Source organism: Trachurus japonicus, chromosome 23 (assembly GCF_045865225.1).
Source record: "Trachurus japonicus isolate A0001 chromosome 23, Traja_1.0".
NCBI lineage: Eukaryota > Metazoa > Chordata > Actinopteri > Carangiformes > Carangidae > Trachurus > Trachurus japonicus.
The window spans coordinates 10,430,742-10,450,883 of record NC_140929.1 but is presented as its reverse complement, the minus strand read 5'-3'; the positions used below and the strand labels follow the sequence as shown (position 1 = coordinate 10,450,883).

The 20,142-nt window shown below is 41.2% G+C and overlaps 1 protein-coding gene across 2 annotated transcripts in view; it reads left to right on the top strand.

The window, feature by feature from the left end:
- Positions 1–6,075, top strand: part of LOC146962573 (voltage-dependent calcium channel subunit alpha-2/delta-1-like) — an 83,038-nt gene extending 76,963 nt beyond the window's left edge. For both annotated transcript variants that reach the window (XM_085769767.1, XM_085769766.1), the window contains exons 36-38: positions 155–267; positions 1,024–1,106; positions 4,613–6,075. In XM_085769767.1, coding sequence (XP_085625893.1) covers positions 155–267; positions 1,024–1,106; positions 4,613–4,735 — 319 coding nt within the window. In that variant the 3' untranslated portion in view covers positions 4,736–6,075. The remainder of the gene's footprint in view (positions 1–154; positions 268–1,023; positions 1,107–4,612) is intronic.
- The last annotated feature ends 14,067 nt before the right edge of the window (positions 6,076–20,142 follow it).

The following is a 20,142-nucleotide window of genomic DNA, read 5'->3' as shown; positions in this document are numbered from 1 at the left end:
TAGTCTCCTGCTTCCATTGCTTTCTGGTTAAATATTCAGCTTCCTGTATCTCCTGTGAGCATGTTTCATTGAAACTTTATCTCCGTCTTTCCTGGACTCAGGCCCATGTGTCAACAACTGCTCTTGTGTCTCTCGTGTGTCTGCTCCTCTCCAGGATGTACCACGCTGAAAAGCTGCCCAAGACAAACCTGGTCTTTATCATTGCTGATGCAAGACACACCTGCTTGTACTGTGACACCACCCCGATGAAACAGGATGAGGAGCCATGTATCCTTTTTTTTTTTCTTTTTTTTTTTTTTTACCAAACACAGCTTTCATCTGGCAGAAAATATACATCTTTGATTCGGTCAGCAGATGTTTGAAACGTTTATGTTTTGACGAGATAAACATGAACAGACGCTGATTATGACATGTTGCTATTAGCTGATATTTTTACCACTGAGTGTTGAAAGAAAAACTTTCCGTAAACAACAGAACGATCCTTCTCCAAAGCTTCTGTAAAAAAAAAAGCCTTGTTTCCCATCGTTTGCGGTTCTCACCACTCGCCATTTCTCTCATTTGCCTCACAAATCCCACAGCAACAATAATGAGCGAGCATTTCCGCATTGACGTTTAAAATTTGGCCTGGAGTTTAGACATGTCTACTCAGGGTTCTTCTCCGTGTCTGTCTAGCAGATGGTTGTACAGGGTAACAGCCGAACAGCTTATAAACAAGCCTATGACAATCTCTCAAGTACACAGGGCTGTGGTCAATTATAGTTTCAACTCCTTGGAAAACACAATGCTTGAAAATGACCTCCACGTCATTGAGGTATTGAGCAATGTATTCAGCTTCTATAAAGAGGCAACTTGGTTCCGTAGTCCTTCTGGATCTACCTTATTTTGAAGCTTAATGTAATAACATCCTGTCCTGAGCAATCAAAATGTTTAATATAATAATCTTCCGTGTGGTAATCAAGCTCAAGTATATTCGTTCGTATGAATACAGTAAACTATGTTATGTTCCTGACGTCACTCATCCAGCTGATGGTCCTGACCCCTGTGAACTGGCTCTGAATCCTCGGTACAGGAAAGGCCCGTCAGCCTGCTTCGACAACACTGGACAGGTAAGTAGCTGTCTGACTGCTTCTAGTCTAGGACAATTTGAACTGTGCAAATGTGTGGCTGCTGGTGCTCTGTGTAGAGTTTCATGTGAGACGGTTGCTGCTTTATTGCTTTCATAAGAGTGAAATAAGTTTGCAGAAAATCCAGCCTGAAATTGAGAAAAGCCTTTCAAATTAAACTGCGTTCCCCCCCCGAGGCCACTGTTTAGGTTTGACTGCTAAAATCAGACGATGTCAAGGAAATTTAAGGCTTGGTTACAGGACAGGTTCTCAATTAGTTCACGACTCACAGCACCAACTAAGACTATTATTATCATCTGGAAATCCGAACCTGACATTTTACCGGAGCAGTAATATAACTACAGTATATGACCTTAAATTAACCGTATCACATTGTCTGAATCCAATATAATCAAACCTTAAACAGTTTATGTGGTCACTGTGTTATAAAAGAGTTGGATATTAATACATCCAGACATCGGTTACAAACATCATTTATTTGGAGTCATGAATCAGGGGAAACTTTTTTTCCTTAAGCTCTGTTTTGTTTTTAATAACTACTGAAGGCTCTTTAGCTGTTTGATGCTGTTACATAACTTAAATCAATGATTTCAGGGTGTACAGCAGTGGGATATACTGTATACAGCACATAAAGACATACAAATAGGACTCATGGAACACCAATGCCAAAAGATGTCAGAAATAAGTGATTACATACAATAAGAAATAGAAACGGTATATTAGTAGACAACACCAGAATAAAAAATCGACTTTTTTCCCATTGGCCAAAACCTTTGACATTCCTCATTATCATTTGATCCATTAGCTGAGAATATCTACAACATGTAACCAAAAGCACAGCCACAAAAAAAATCCATCTGTAACTGATCAGACTGCAGTTTATCAGCCAAAAATATTACAGTTACATGAAAGGTTGTCAAGGTAAATGTGATAATTTATTGTCATATACTTGTAGGTGCATATTATCTTGAGTGTCTGCTATTGAGAGCATTTTTTTCATTTTTTCTCATGATGATACACTCTTAGAAATAGATGTGCTAAGTAGAACCATATAAGGTTCTTCAGCTTGTCCTCATAGAAGAACCCTTTTTGGCTCCTGGTAGAACCTTTTATAAAGGTTTCACCTAGAACCCAACATAAACAATTACACCCAGAACCCCCAATGAGAGGTCCTACAAAAAACCTTTCTATGGTGTATTGGTTTCAGACAGAACCCTTACTGGGGGTTCCATCCAGAACCTTTACGACTTCTATGGGTTCCACCTAGAACTCACTCAGGGAGTTCCACACTTAATTCGGAATACCACTAAAACAAACCAGAGAGTGGATCTTTTATAAGTGTACAGTATATTCAAATAAACACTGACACATGTTTGCAGGAAACTACTTATTCTGTGGGAAAGCGAAAACCATATAATTACTCTTACTTATTACTGCTCTTCTGGGTAGAAACTCAGCCCTTCTAGAAGAACCCCTTTGAAACCCTTCTTTCTAAGAGTGTACATCCTGATCTGTTTTGACACATCACCTGGAAAATAAGAGGTAGCAACAGCAGCATATTAGGGACCAATAAAAAACACAGACCAGAAGGATTTTTTTTTTTTTTTTAAACCTCTCTGGCCAGAGCCCAAAATCCCTAAGCTGCTCTCCTGATATGGAAACAATATATCAGTGAAGAAACCCTACCCATAGCACCTTTCCATCACTAATATCTTTACATGGAGCATGTCATTTTGTTTTTTTGTTTTTTCGCAATCCCTCTAAAGCTTTACGTGCGCGGATTTCCCACGCAAAGACAGAGAGTCGGCTGTTGCTCGACTTATGAGTAGCTAAGCTAAACAAACATTTTTTAGGAGGAGCACAGGATCTCTGCGTGTGAAACCTCTGTGCCTGACTGCTCTGTTTGTTTTCACTCTATAGTCTTTTTCCAATGTCGGACTATTTGGGTCTTTTGTATTAACTCTTGACGCTTGCACTGTCCTGCTCACTCACACTCACGTACGCACAAACATCCACCCACCCACACACTAACTCTCCCTCTCACACTTGTGTCACAGAAGTGAATGCATCCGTCTTGTACTATTTGTCCACTTAAACTAATTTTTTCTGCTTCTAACTTCTTGCTAACTATGTGGACCTTTTGCTGCATGACTCTCTCTTTCTCTCTTTTCTCTGTTTCCTGCTCTGTGATTGGCTGTTGATGGTTAGGATGAGGCCATGTGCCGAAGGAGCGCAGGCTCCCCATTGGTTTCCTCTCTGCTCATGTTACTGCTGCCACTGTTCATGTGCTGTCTCGGGTCAGTCCCATAACGCTAGCTCTTTCTCTCTCTCATTAACATTTTATCATCATCTTACATTCAATCTAACAGTCATTGGCTTGTGACCCTTGCTCTCTTTCCCCTGATGTTTCTCTTCTCAGTTTGTTTTCCACACCTTATCTTCTCTTGTATTTTACGTCTTTGCTCTCTTCCAGTATTTCATGCCTTTTCTATTGTTTTCCCTCAGTTATCATCTTTACCTGTCACTTTCTCTTACGTTCTACCCCCATCTGTCTTCACCTCCCCCAACTTACCTCCCTGTCTCTTTCTGACTCTCGCCAACATTTTCTCCATCCCACCTGACTTTGAACTTCAAACTATGCTCTTTGTACCTTTCCCCATCTATCATTATCCGTCCCAGGCAATAAATTCTAGCTTCAATCTCAACTGACATCTGATTACTAATGTAGCCAGACGCTAGCTAAAACAGACCGCTCACTACTCATTTGCATCCAGACGCTTGTACGTCTCTTAATGATTGTCAACTGTTTCTGTCTCGGCCAAAAATATATCGAGGAAAGACATTCCTCCCTCACTACCTCTCCAGATGCTAAGCACTCAGAGAGTATCATATCCGTTTTTGTCACACATAACGGCAGAAAGTTTTCCAGTCAAGTACAAAAAAACCATTTTGAAGCCGTATTCTATTTTCTAACCTCTTCATCCCTGTGGAGCTTCACTTGACCATTTGCCGAGCCTCTCCCGGCTTTGCTAGTTTTGCTAAATAGCTACGTTTGTCACGCAGTTTACAGTGTACAGAGGAAGAAAAAAACAATGGTCACCAGCAGAAATTACATTACGTAGCCTCTACAGTAGCTAGCTAGCTAATTAAACAAACTGGCGTCATATATTGGTTAAAAATACTGTCACTAGTTGACTTTTTAATGTCTGTAGCTGATTTGTTTGTTTGTTTTAAATCTAGAATCATAAAAGAGGATTTAAATATGAATATGTTTTACAAATGTAACACTATATCAGGAAATGTAGATGTTTTAACTCCAGTGTAGCAGGACGTTACCTCCCTTTTTAAGTGGATTCAGCTATATTTGGACAATAGCTGTTTGTGAGCAGGAGTTTGGTACTGTAATGACCAGCTGGAAAAAATGTTAATTGTGTTGGTTTTTTAAACAAATATTAACTCAACTTCTTCTCCTCCCTGTGCGGCACCAGGAGGAGGACCCTGACTGTGGCGGGGCATCCGGCCTGAGCCCCTCGCTCTGGCTGATGATCGGCCTTCAGCTGACGCTGCTCTGGGTTTTGACCGGCTCCAGAAACCACGCCACCCCATCATGACCCCCCGAACACCCTGATCACACCCTCTATCGCCTTCCCTCCGTAACTCCAATATGGCAACCAGCATGCAACGCTGCCACAGAAATGATGACCGGCCTGACGAGAAGCGCTTATAACAAATAAGCAACGAAAAAAAAAAAGTGTAAAAAAAAAAAAAAAAAAACATAACACATCCTGCCAGTTTCTTTTTTTTGATACCTTCATTTTCAGGGGTTTCTCAAAGTGATTTCACCTGGTGCAAAGGTACAAGTGACAAAAGAAACGTGTTCTGTTTGAACAATGACAAAGACCTCGACCTACGGTTATCCTTCATCCCTTCAACGGTTCCCGCCGGCTGAGATTAGACGACTCCAGAGAAGAATTGTAATTGGCGACTTCCGAACTTTCTCTGGCCTGATGTCACTGAGGAGGGAGCTCGGACTGCCTTATAGCACCAGAGGGATTGAAATCACGATGGGAGGGACTTGCTGTTTATTGAACATGTCAAGCAGTTTTATTCACCACTGCCAGAAACAGTGCTGCCCTTTGCAAGCATACAGTTTATTTTGAATCGATTTGCAGTGGCTAGGTATTTGGTATTTATTGTTTTGTGGTTGAGAATTTGGCCACGATTGCAGGAAGAGATGCCAAATTGTTACATCACAAGCTTTTTGCCCCTCATTTGCCTCACTTGGGTTTCTGGTAATATAATGTCGTCCCAGTCTGATTTTTAGATTGCATCATCCAGAACATTTTCACAATGTCTCTTAAGGACATTGCCTTCACTTTCTCGCCCGGTGTTCTTTCATATAGATGCCGTATTTGCAGTGTGGAAAATTTCATGTTCATTGTTATGTTTATGCACAGAAACCAACCCATCAGCTGCCACAGCGCGGCCACTTCTGAGTGTATGGATTTTAACTTTGTAGCTGTACCACCTACCTGTCAGGAGTGGTAAATGTATCTGGATTTCCCGCCTCGGTGTATCACTCCAGTGCAATCTTTGTTGCCATAGCACCCATAAACCATTCAGGATGAGCCTGGCTGGTGCGCTGTGTGTGCTCAGTGGACAAAATCTCTAGTGCCATGTGGACTGTGTGACTCGGATGAACCCTTTAGCTTTGTAGACTGTGGCTACTGAACGGAGAGAAGTGTAGTTTTTATTTATTTTCTATTTATTGGTTATCTGAAGAAAGAATCGGGACAGCATGCTACTGTTTGTTTTATTGCCACTACTAAAGAAAATGAGTGAGGGGGACATGAGAGTTTGTACTTCACATTTTGTTCAACAAAAGACGGAGAAGTGCGTTTGTATTCACTGCTGTCACTTTTTAAATTAAATGACTACTATCTGCACTGCAGCTCTAAGTGCAGCTGTTATTTTTCTTTGCAGGTTGATTTTCTGGTTGAAGAACAGCTTCTTTTTGCTTTTGTTACGAGAGTCCCTCTTGCTGTTTATTATTCTGTGGCATGAGATCAACAAGTGGATATCACAGAAGTCAGATCATGCTTATGGTTCTATCTTGCTCTAGTTTCATTTTCCCCAATATAAATTCATCTTGTTTCATTTTTGTTGCTTTTTCAAGTACATAATATAGAAGAAGCTGTGCCTAACCGGAGAAAGAAAGTCATCTTGTTTGCAAGAGGGCGGTGGTTATTTCATGTCATCACACAATATTGAGGATCAGTTACTGCAATTAGACAAAAACAATAGATTTAAAAGAAAACAAGCTTTAAGTCCTTGATATAAAAATGACTTAAACCAGCTATTGTTGTTTGGCAAAGCTACCAAGGAGTGATCAGACAGATCATGATGTAGGGGGTCAGTTCAAGTAAAGGTTTGACACTCATGTTTTAATGATTCATATGTACAGTGGCAAGTAAGAGTTAGTGAACCTTTGTCCTGAAATATCATCACATCCTCAATTATCAACAAATACAACTCAAAATTTGAGCTAAAAATACACAAATCATTCTTTTGGTCATGTCCATATTGAAAATATCTTTGTACATTGTTGTGTAGGTTTGAAAAAGAATGTGAACCCTCAGCTAATGGCATTAACAAGAACTGAAAGTTACGAAGTCACCCCAGAGAGTTTAGACATTCATGAGTCCACATTCAAATCTGGATAAATGGAAATGATTTATTTCTGTAGCTACTCTCCCTAAAAGTTGGCGTTTGGCTAAGATGACTCAGAAGACACGATGACAGAATGATCAGTAACGCGCAGGAAAGAAAACTCAGAATAGCAGCTAAAGGCTTAGAGGACTCAACAGATCTGGTTAATATCGCTGTTCAGGAGTCTGCCGTACACAAATCAAGCCTTCCAAAGAAATGTCACTGTACCTGAAGTTTCCAAAAAGCAACTTGACTCAGGACAGCTTGATATCATTAACCATAACAAATGAATGATGGATGAGCTAAAGACAGCCACTCTCACCAAACACCCTAAGAATATGTCTGAGCTGAAGCAGCTCTGTTGGGCGAACGGTCCAAAAAATCCAGCCCTGAACATTGTGCAGCTACTTGAAGAGCTGGTTTCAAGTTATTGTTGCCAAAGCAGGTTGAACCGGTCATTAAATCCAAGGGTTCACTTTCTTTTTCCACCAGCACCAAGCCCATTTAATTTGCTTGTACAACAAAAATAAAGATGTTTGTCTACATTTAGATTATCACCACAGAAATCTACCGGTAGGTAATTCCAGAGGGTTCATACACACACATCTTCTTCTTGCCACTGTAGGTTCTGTGTGATGCCTCGGCTTAAGGATGCACTGTTCATCTGTTTGGCATTCAGAGCATCATCAGAAGTAGCAATTTGGGGGGGCACTTAATTCAGAATACCACTAAAACAAACCAGAGAGTGCATCTTTTATAAGTGTCTATTCAAATAAACACTGACACATGTTTGCAGGAAACTACTTATTCTGTGGGAAAGCGAAAACCATATAATTACTGACATTTGTCTCTGACCCTCTTCGTAGTTCTTTTAGCCCGGTAATTGCTGTTGCATCAATCTGAACAATGACACTTTTTTATTGTATGCATTTCTCCATGTTGGATCAAGGAATCCTAGCCCAGTCTTATTTTGTGGCAAAGCTCCACCACCACCACCACCATCATCATCGTCAGTAACTTTCCATGTCTGAGGTGCACTTTTTACTCTTTCTTTTCCTTCATCTTTAACTATAACCTTCCAACTAAAACAATGTGGTGAAGCTAACAATGGTATGTATGCTACTTTTACATTTACTAACACTCCAAAAGATCAAGTGCCATATAGGACCCTCGTATTCTCTTGTGGAGAAACCTATTATCCTACTATAAAATTTATGCAATGTTACTAAGGCAAGATGCAAGTCTCAAAAATTGTTTTCCTGTGCTGCATGGTAGTGGCTGACAGTTTGTTTAAAAAAGAAAAAGAAAGAAAAAATATCATATTCACTGTGCTCCTGCTTTAGTGTGTAATGTTTGGGAAGCATTAATATCCTGGGTGTCAGGTATTTATTCATGATATGATACGGTATGAACAGCTATTACTGCCTTTCTCTTGGGGAGACAGCATTTGGCTCCGCTCTGGTCTGAATCGACCAGGGACAGGGGCGTCTGATTGGCCAGTGTGAGAGGTTTGATTGCACTATTCTCTGTCTGATTGGTTCGAGCCATGTGTGACTCTGAGTGAAATTTCAGGACCATCTCAGTGATTTAGCAAGTTTTATTTTTATGTTTACCTGCTATCATCAGCACATTACATGGTCATTTAGCAACTGGGTCAAAGCTAAGAGCTGCTAGTGTAGCTTTTAATCTTGTTCCTCGCATGGAGCAGCCATTAGTTCCCATTCATTTGACTCCAGTATGATAATCAAATAGCTGACTCTTGTACATTATTTGATTGTTATTCATCACAGTGAACCTGAAATCTGAAATTTTTTTGTCATAACTGATATTTGTCATTACAGACAAAAAAAATAGTGCGTAAAAATCAAATCAATCTGCTTTTAAAAATGTCACTGTTATTTTATTCTTCATATTTTCACATGTCTGGTGAAACGAAGAAGCAAGGAAGAAATCATGTTGGAGATGTTGATTGGCATTTACATCACAGTAACTATTAGCACTGAATCAGCCCTAGCTAGCAACTCGGTGTGCTGAGGAATTAAATCTATTTTTTTTTCTAATAGCAATGAGTTGCAATGAAATCGAATCAAATCAAACATTTAGAAACAATTACCTTGCAAATCGGTAACAGCCCTGAAGTTGGCTCGAGTCATCAAACTTTAATCAAACTCTACTTAGTTTTTCTGGCCTGCAAGATTTAGATGGACAATTAACACCTTTAAATGGGGTTTCTAAACGTCTTTAAATGTTAAAAATCCTCTGCTAGCTTTGTGTTTTTACTAGAAATTTCTAATTATGTGGAATTAAAAACTCTCAGCTCTGTTTAACACACAAATAGTTGATTAATGCAGATCTAATGCTCAATGTGGTTCATCACACAACTCCCCCAAATTTGCTCTCTGAAAAAATTACACCCAAATGTTAAAAAAAGAAAAAATGGAATTATGAATCCAGAATAGAAGCTAAAACTAGCTAAAGCTCTGACATGGTCATTACACACCACCTAATGCTCTAACTGAACCCTTCTAGTAACACAGAGAAAACACTGGAGAATGAACATGAGCTTTGTAGTCGTCCACATGTTCCATTCGACTCTTTAAGTGCTAAAAACAGATGCTGTCACCTCAGGAAATAATATACTCTCTCTCAATGTGATATGAAGTGTTTTTGATTCTGTTGGTGCTCTTCTCTCTCTCTCTCTGGATCGTGTGGGTTGGCTTTTTTATTTCTGGAGTCTTGACGATTGCTTCATGTGTGTTTTTTCGTGTCTGTTACCTTTGCTGCCCCTCTTTAGAAGACGACTGGTCGCTCTTTTCCCTGCCTTCGGTTTGAAGGCAGGCGCTTGATAGAGGCGTCCACCAGGTTGTCCCTCAGCAGCTTTGGGAGCGTCTTGGTGGGCCGTCCTCTCAGTCTCCCTCGATTGTGCTTTAAGATGTTACACTTTAGTGGAACTTGATTCTCCAGAATCAGTCATGTAAAAAATTTGTACAAAACTGATGTTGTTCTCAACAAAAAGAAAAAAAGAGCAATGTTTATAATCCATGGGGAGGACAAACGTGTATGTGCAAATAAGGTATATTCAGAATAAAAGTTTATGATTATTATCTGTTGCTTTGCGTTAAGAGTTCTGGCTGATCTCCTTTTCTTGCAAAATATCTTTTTTTTTTTCTTCCAGCAGTGGATCGGATTTCTGTTACTGACTTCTGTCAAATTGCCAACACACATTTCCCATCCAAATGTGTGTGAGAATGAGAAGGAAGCACCCTGAGTCTACTCTCCCAGTGTCTAGCCAACATCAGAAACTGACATCCAGCCAAAATCAACAATGTCCAGGAAAAGAAACGACGGAGGCGCGGGGTCCAGCCACATCTCTCCACAACATTGAATTTGGTTCAAGGACACGTCCATTAACAACGACCTGCAATGTGCCTCTGCTCATAAATTTTCTGTAATTTCTGTTTTCCCTGTTGCATGTTGATCAAATGGTAAGTGACTTTCTCGTTAGCGTAGTCTGCTTTACACTTGAACCTGAAACCAGCTGTGGTCAAATCCAGATTCTTAGAGCCACTATTCCTCACTGCCCCCCAAAGACAAACTACAGGCTCATTTTACTCTTTATTATGGACGTTAAAACCAACCCCGGTGCTAGCCCAAGAAGAAAAACTGAAATCCTTTAGGTGCATGGGGACATTTTAAATGAGACCAATTACAATGTCTTTAATATTTATTTTTTAATAAAAAATGGCCTTTATTGTTGGTAGAGCAGCTGGTGAATGACTATACAGAGACCAATAATATGAAATTACATATTTTACAGACCCTGTGACAGAAATTCATTACAACAACATCCACCAAGAATTTGTGAAACTGCCATAGTAGGTGAGTATATGATTCGATGGACTCTGCATCAGTGAAGAAACTGTATACCAGTTCAAAACATGATTTATCAACATCGCAATGCAAAGAAATGACATAGTACATTTCTTCAGCCCCCTTGGATTTTGAGTTATAAGCCCTGTCTGTTATGTTTTGGAACCACAGCATATTTTTCACCATGCGTAATCTCTGTTTTTAATGCATTCTCTTAGCTTGAGTGAGTATTGCATGAAAGATTTATTATTATGCTTTGAAAAAAAGAAAAAACAGGCTGTGTTTTCCGGTGACAGCACCCTGTCTTTTTTGGATTCCACTGTTTCTCTCCCGAGCTCTTCCTCTCCAAAAGTGTTATTCCTTGTCCGTCACGGATGAGTTGCGATGTCAACAGCACACGGTGGATTTCCTGCCAGGGCCTCTGGATTTTGTGTCTGGCAACAAGATGACCCAGTCGGTTTACACGAAGAGGTCATTCTTGTTGTGTTTTTGATTGTTATCCTAAGTCTCCGGGCTTGTGTCCCTCTGTCACTGATTGATATCTGGGCCTGAAGTCCCATAAGTAAACGGCCTCTAGGGTAAATACGAAAAGTTTATTATGTAAGTAATTACATTTGTAAGTATTAACAGTCGTCTCATTACACCAGGCAGGTTTGTTTTTCCAAAATGGGCTTTCCAAAGAGTGTGGAGCCGGTGTCACATGTCGTTTGTGCACCAGAATGAACCTTTAAGTGCTTTTATAAAACGGGATCCCACATGCTTGACTGCGAACGGTCACATACTAGAGTCTTCCGCTTCATTTATATGCATGCACTGCCCTCGAAACCCTCGCTTTCCCTCTTCTCGGCTAATGCTTACGCTCACATTCTTCACTGCGCTAGATGAAGACGATATGGTTTCTGCAGTCCCCCACCCCTCCACCCCTTCCCTCCCCTCCAATTCTGTGGAAGCGATCCCGCAGTGTGACCGGTTTTGGATTACTGAAGAGCGCATTGTCCCCACACGAAACCTGTTTAATGCCCGCAGAAAGAAAAACTCAGCTGACCAACACTGGGAAAGTTGTTTTTACACAGATGCAGGCCACAGACGGAGCCAGTGGGCACATGTTTCTTGGAAAGGAAGAACCGTTTCGTGGGTTATGCCTGAAAAAAAACATCAAGATTTCATCCCTGAATTTACAACAAAGAGTGGGGATAAGACCACCAAGGCATTGTTGAGATTTGGGTTTGTCTCAACATCTCTTGTCCTGTGCATCTCAAGTTCGTCACTTTGACTCTGTGCTCAGGCGGGACATCTGTAACCACCCTGATCCCAAATGAAGTCCTTACCCCCTCATTTAAAATTCAAACACCTCATAAAGGCATTTGTTTGGCACAGGATCAAAACCCAATCACAACTGCTGTAGTAAATATCTTGTGATACTTTAGGCACAAGGGGATCTCATTACAGGAAAGTTGAGATTGATATGTTTAGCATATCTTGTTCTTCCCCACAGAATTTCGTTTTTCACAGTGCCGCTCTTATTCAGAAAGCCTGTACCCCGAGGGTCAGCAGTCAACTGCATGCAACTCCTTACGTTCTTATGTTTTTGTAGATATTAGATTACGATGAAGGAGATTACAGAGAAAGTTTGGCGCTCTTTCACCAGGCATACAGACAGCAAGCAGATCCAGGTAGCCTGTTGTTTCTATTACATCTATCCCTATTTATCCTTAAGAGTTGGGCTGCCGATACCAAATCAGTTTTGCTTTTATCATTGTGAATTTGATTTAGTGTTAGAGTCTCCGATTATTATTTTACTCCAAGATAAGCAGCTGTTTCTGGACTGTGGTTTCTAAAAGGTTCAGCATGCTCAAAACAACTGGGACACGCTTGAAGGCAGACCCCCAAAGACCTGTCGTCCATTAGCTGACATTTCATTAGATGTTCTCGTTGTCCAACATTTTGACGGTTACAATCATAACAGTTCCATCATAATCTGTTGCCTGTCAGTTTTATTTTCTATTTCCATTCGATGGGCCTTTATGAGGGCAAAAAATGAACATAGACGCAGATGCAGATGCAGATCTAACTCTGATCCCTGACTGTATCTACTGATAAAAACTGAGCAACTGACCAGGAAGGACAACTTCTCTTAAAGCTGAATCCTCATTCTGCTCCCACAATAGAGACTTAAAGCATTGGCATCACTTCAGTTGTAGAGTTTGGGGATCTTTTCTTCAGGGGAAGTGATCTGAAGTCGGTAAGACTCTCTGAACATGGGATTCCGTGGTGAGGAAATCCCTTTAGCATGTGCTTTTTCTGCATCAACAGCACAGGTTTCATGTCCACTGTTTGCATGATCTGTCCACAGTGGAAAAAAATCTGTGCATTTCCCTGTTTGAGCATGATGCCACCGAACCAACTGTCTAACGCTGCTGCTCTAAATTACTTTCAGATCTTTCCATCATTCTCAGAAAAATTCTGTAAATAATGGAAAATGTTTTGAGTGAGACAACCCCTGCTGCTGTCAAAGCCGTCACCTTGGTTTCATCAGCTGGTCTGCTTGATCTCTCCGGGAACTGTGGCTTTTGTATGTGTTTGTAGTTTTGACACAAAGTGATTGTACAAATGGGATTAATGGCAAACATGTTTAGACAGACCCTCCACAGATGCTGTTGTATTCCGCTGTGCACCACAAAACAACAGGAGTTGGTGTTTTATTTCAAATTAAAAAGGACTGTGTTGTTGTTGTTGCCAGTTTCGGAAAGTCACAGCCATTATTGCACAGTTATACCAAATCCTGACAACTGAGGGACCAAGAGACAAACAACCAAGGTCTTGTTCGAAGCATACATAAGTCCTAACTATACTATACATAAGGATGGAAAACTGAAACTGAAGCTCTGATAGAGTTTCCACTCTTGGTCAGGGTTAGGTTCGGTTCAGTTGGGTACATTTCATCGAGAGTGAAATCCTTTTTAAAATCCAGGTGCAGCCATGAATCTCACTTTTTCTTGTCCATCATTATACCAGAATTGCAGGAATTAGGATGTGGAAATTGGTCTTCACATTGGGACGAATACCTTCTCGAAATCCTGAGTAAAGAAAATATCAAATCACAGATTGTCTAAGTGTCACAAGTAAAAAGAGTCGGCAATGTCGGCATGAGGACGGACAGCATAATCAACTTCAGTGTGTGAAAACAATCCTGCAACGATGTAATTAGCGAAAGAAATCATTTCCATCATCCTATGCAACTTGAACCACCTGAAAGCTCAGAGACAAGATTTACGACAAGAGCAGTTACTTTGGCAAAGTCTTATTTCCAAAAACAGCCTGAATCCCAGATATCCGCCACCTGCTCCGTTCTCTCCGTACCACTTCGGAGCCCCGTTGGGAGCTCTGTTACTTTGTGACTCATCTGCTGGTCATTTATGCTCTCACTTTGTTGTAATTGCAGCAGTCTGGTAGCATTGGCTTTTCATGTTCCTTTCATGTTTTCTTGGCCGCAGAGAAAGTGAGGCTGAAGCGGAGGCCCCAGCTGTATCGGGAAAAACAGAAAAGTATCCTGGGCAGATGTCGGGACGCCCCCCCTCATCAGGCAGGGCAGTGACCAGCGCAAGAGGTTTGATGTGGTTTTTGAATCACAAACATCACCCAAGGTTTTTGTATCGGCCGCCCTTGACTGGAAAGATGAGTGGTCCTTATCTCAGGGGAAAGGAGAGCGGAGCAGAAGAGAAAACAGAGGAGCACTTACAAAGATTTGCAGACAGACTGGAGGTGAAAAGGAGCAAGCTGTCAAAACTTTGTCTTTAAATAATGGTGCCCGAAACGGGAAAGGAAAAAAAATGAATGTTCAGCTACTCATGGAAAAATTTCATCCACTCTTGCAGATAAATTAAGTCTCAGGAAACACTTTTATTGGAAAACAAGATTCCAGTCATCTTTGCTGTATTGGAATAAAGACAACAATCTCTGAGATGGAAATCTAAAAACAGGTATATTAAACCAAAGCTCTGCATACAGACATAATTACAAGAAGTAATTACGCAAACATGTTTTGTGTATTTTATTTTTGGGTGAGCTGACTCTCCAAAGGAAATGATTATTTGTCTGTAGATAAGGTTTATTTGCTAACGAGGCAGTGATGCAGCACGAATCAGTCACGCAATCTGAGTGAATGGTGGTGTTCACTGGGTTGTCTGTGATTTGTCAGCATGTGAATGTGTCCTGCTATGACTGTTGTTCCTTTTCCTGCTGGCAGACAGATTTTTAACTGACCCATTGACTGATTGGCTGATTGCCTTTACCTACTGACAGACCAAACAGACGCATTCACGCTCTGTGACAAACAATGACTCGCTTTGCTGTGATGAGTCACACACAGACACATATAAGATCAAGCTGATAATAAAGTCAATTACATAACACACGGCGCATAAAGTGAGGCAGACGTGTTTTATTCTGGTGGAGTGTGAGTTATTTCCTGCGCTGTGAACCCCAGGTGTCTGATTGGGAGAGAGCGAGTCAGCATTTTGATGGCGTGTAATAACAATGTGTGATTAAGCACCAGTGTCTGGCGCAACACAGAAAGTTGACCCTCCTAAAGATCCTCTGACACGCCAAGCCCCATCAACTGAGGCTATTACAGCTGTATCGCACAACTGGAGCTGTATGCAGATGTGCACATTCCTAAAAGCCCACACACACACATAAATGCATAAAAAAATCTGCCCATAAACATCCACAAATACACGTATAAACACTCATACGGCATACACGACTTGCCTGAGCAAAGGTGACTCCTCTGACTCATTTACAAACTTTCATCTCGAGCGTGGACCACTCACGCAAACCCACCCACATGCACACACACACGCAGGGTAGGAGCAATCGCAGGCATGCAAACAGGCAAGTGCAGTAACTCTCCCAGCATTATCAAAGGGCCAGTGTGTGTGTGGCACAGGGGTAATTAAATGCTGAGTAAGTGCAAATGTGTGTTAATGCATAATAAGTGTAGTGGAAGTGGTTGAAAGAGTTAAAGGAACAGTTCAGTATATAGAGATAAAGAGATGTAGATAAAGATAAGGAAGTTAATATGCGGGCCTTAATTTCATGGTGTCGGTACATGATACCTACCTGGAAAGAAATAAGTTCACATTTTTGGGAAATTGGGTTACTGGATAATGATTGATACCAGATAAACCTGAAGCTACAGTGCAGCCAGTACGCAATCAAGCACCTCTAAATTCACTGCACATTTTGTCCAATTTGAACATGACCTATAAGTAATATCGATAACTTTCGAATTTTACCTGTATTCATGTTTTATAGGTTAAGGTTAGGGTTAGGGTCCAGCACTGTGACATCTAGTTTCTTGTTGGTAGAGCTTTTCGGGGAGAACCACACTCACTGTTCTACTCTTTTTTCCACTCTCTTTGTTGAGCCATGCTAACCAGTTACGGATGTGGAGCCTTATCTTTATCCGCGTGATAATGTTAGCATCATCTGTTGGCAGCATCGTGGTTGTCTTTGGATTTTGATGTTTAATTATTGATTAATGTCTGGTCTTGTCATGATTTTCAACTTTTCAGTCTGAAACCACCATACAGGAACTTTGAACGAACAGATATTTTCAGTTAGCTTTCAGATGTTAGCATGGGTTTGGAGTCACATAAAAGTACCAAAACTTCCAACCCTTTCTTTGATGAAAAGACTAAACAGCTGTTGTTTACTCAGGAAATTTCTCCAGAATTTCAGTCACCTTTAAACCAGACAATCGGTCAGTAGCCTACAGTACATCTTTGTATGTGTAACTTCAGCAAAAAAAAGCTGTAACATTTCTAGGTGTACGTTTGAACTCTGGACACAGCCAGGCCAGCTGCTTCCCCCTGCTCACAGCCTTTATGCTTAGCTTGTCATGATTCCAACTCAAGACATGAGACTGACATCAATCTTCACATCACAGTCCCAGAGTAAAAACATGCACTTTTCCCAAAACGTTGAATTATTCCTAACTGTACATGCAGGTTTGAGCTTGCATTTTACCACTGGGGATGTGCAGGGGGTTTTTTTTCTTTCTCTTTTGGGTGGCTGGGGGGGTTGCAGGCGTAACTGAGGGTGTGTGCACACGACTGTCCTGCTTGGTAAGTGTGTGTCAGAGTGTGTGTCGCAGGCGTGCGTCTGGGCTGTGTGTTGAAGGGAGGTCAAACGTCGGTCCGGGTAATTTGCCACAGATGAAACCCGACTCCATTCCAGGGGACCAGCACAAGCAAACGTTTCAAAGCTGCAGGAAATCTATTAGCACCTGGTGGGACTCCCCTCCACCTCCCACCCCACCCCGTCTTCTGTCCTCTCTCTCTCTCCGTCTCCCCTCCTCCCTCTCCCCTCCAATCCCTCACTCTACCATCTCACCTCTCCGTGCCCCACCCCAGTTAATAAAACCACACAAGACCACCGCACACCCGCTGTGCCACTAAAGCCAGGGGATTAGTGAGTGTGTGTGTGTGCACGTGTGTCTGTCTGTGGCGTGTGGCGAGGTGTGCATTTACGCCTGTATGTGTGTAGACCTCAGTGTGTGTGTGTGTGTGCGTGTGTCCAGAAAATACATGTAATGTATCTGGACTTGTCCTTACACACGTGGAGCCAGTTAGCAGTGAATGAGGTGCCAGACAAGCATGCAGCAGCTGCCACACTAGAAACAATAGCTCACGATCCAGACACAGTAGGCTGCAGAGACTGCTGAGCGCTGACTCCAGGTCAGATCATATATACTGCTCTAATTGCTGAGATGATGCTAGTGTCCAGGTCATGTGAGCTGGGATCAGTTCAGCGCCATTTTTCTTTTTAAATATCCCACTTATTGGCAATGGTCAAACCTGAATGTGGACAAAATATGTCTCTTCTTTTTTATGACCTGGCCCTCACTGCATTTGATATCACGTGAAGCATCCTGAGGAGAGTATTATGCAACGTTACGCAGCTCATCACGCCAAAACTCCTTTCAGAGAGCATTTGTCATCATTTTTATTCGCCGGCGTAACATCAAAAGATGTTCTGCTGTCTTGGATCAAGTTTTGTTGGAGAGGTGTGTCAGCAAGATAAGATAAGAAATACTCTCTCTCATTCAAAGTCCAGAGCTCGTAAATAAAACATTTTATTTGACAGTTGATGAAAACTGTTTTTTGAATATTAGATTCTATTCTGGAAATCATTCATTGAGAAAAAAAAAATTGAGCCTGACTGCAGCAGACCACAGGCAATTTGTTGCCAGTGATTACTTCTCCTGCCATCTCGCAAAAATTTCAAGGATAGACAGAAGATAGACAATTAAACATGATGTGGGAATTGCATAATCTTTTTCCTCCTGCTATTATCTAGAAGGGAATATCAGTGCAAAGATGAGCAAGAATCAACTAGATACAACAGAGTTTGGAAGATGGTGTCTTATTTTTAGAAGCTAAGTTACTTTGTATTTATCTGCTTTGATGCTGAGTGTAGTGTCTTTAGCTCTTCATTTGATTTGGAGAACTTAAATTCCAGCATCTCCCATCAGGCATACGTTCGATACTATTACAAATTTGTCTTTATGGGCCTTAGAAAACACTCAGTTTGATCAGACAACAGAGTTTAAGTTGTGACTTATTGGAAAAGTCCAGCTCGCAGGGACAAAAAAAACAAACAAAAAAAACAATATGGCAGCATGGTGTGGTCCCATCTTGGTTTTGTCCATATCCAAACTGTAAAAGTCACCAATGCACACTTCTTAAGTCATTTTTTCAACTGTCTAGCTGTGTTAATATTGCCGACAGCTCTTCTCTGTCCCAATGTTATTATAGACACGGTCTGAACTCGCTACAACCCCCTGAACCTGCTCATGGACTCTCCTCTTCTGTGGAGCCGACCAACGTCTAGGTCTTTTGGGAAATGGTGTTCATTAAAAGCCGCTAAAAACATAAATACTGAATAAACATTGATACCACATTGTTTTTCGAAGAAATCACCAGACACACATGAAGCTAGCCATGCGCCCATACTACTGAGAAAGGCTCAGTGCCAAGGCTGGATTTTAAGTTATTACCATAGTTGTAAATATCAGCAGGATTTTGAATGAAGTTTTCTTACTTCTGGAACAGAACCCAGAAGTTCTGGTTTCACTTCGCCTCTCCAGGAGGGCTTCATGCAGTCTCTGAGTGACAACCTGAACTGATTCCTGCACCATGCAAATATCCTATTCATGCTTTCCAGACCACTCTGAATTGAAGCGAGCCAACTCTGCAATTTAATGACAATCATGTTACAATTATCACATGCTTGATTTCAATTACATTTTGAATGCAGATGGTTTTGTAAGCCATTTATCTCACATCATAAATTCAAAGATCCTCATTAGAACCGAGACTACCAGTCTCCAAAAAAGACTTTTCACTATCACTATTACATACAGATAATTGACTTCAGAAACGATGATGTCTTCTTTTCATAGAATGACTCCCTGTGGAAGTTTCGCTGCCCTTGAGGTAGAGCTACATTAGCTTAGCACAGACTAAATGTTCTGCAATATTTGATCCCTCTGCAATCTGATCTGGAGAGATGGAGCATTTCCAATTGATGACATAATTTTGGCCTGATATTATATCCTATTGTCCAGCTAACAAAAGCCTTGTTATTGAGATACAATCTATGGCATTTTCTCATGGATTCTATTCTCTAGCGTAGTTTAACTTATTTAGACCACCCATATAAAGAAGACCATGACAGCATCATTCTTGTCAAGGCTGATCAATCACCTCCACATCAAAACCAGACAAACCCAAACAGCTAAAATCCTGAATTAGAACATTGGTTTACTTAAGCTTAGAAAGTCTTTAACCATAACTAAGTCTACATCTTCCTCTACCTGCTGTGAAAAATGTGATTATTTAAGTCAACTGTGTCTGCGGAGCGTTTGGGCGGTCGTGAGCGCACTCGTCTACTCGCTAGCTAGCTCGTGTGCAGGGTCCGACCTAATTGGATTTATGTGCGGGAATGTTTTCCAAAGCCACACTTGTGAAATACCTCCACATCTGCTGGCCATTAGCAGTGGACATAACACACAACAGAGAGAGGAAAGCCCCCAATGCCTTGATTCATTGGACTGCAGCTCTGCTTTTATTGCAGCGGAGGAAAAAGGCTGCAGCCTTTCAGCACAGCAAGTGCTGCCTTATCTCTCTTTGTCTTTTTCCTCTCGTTTGCTATTCCATTCGTTTTTCCTTTTGTCGTTTCATCCTTCAATCCACTCACTATGTCACAACCTCTCATTCTTTTGACATGATGTGAATTTTTTTCATTCTTGCTACAATCGCTCACTTTCCTCCACAGGTGCAGCCATATCGTCCTTGCACGTTTGTACTCTCTTTCATCGAGCTTCCTTCAGTCCCAACTTTCAAGTATTCTCCCATGCAGTCCATCCAGCAGG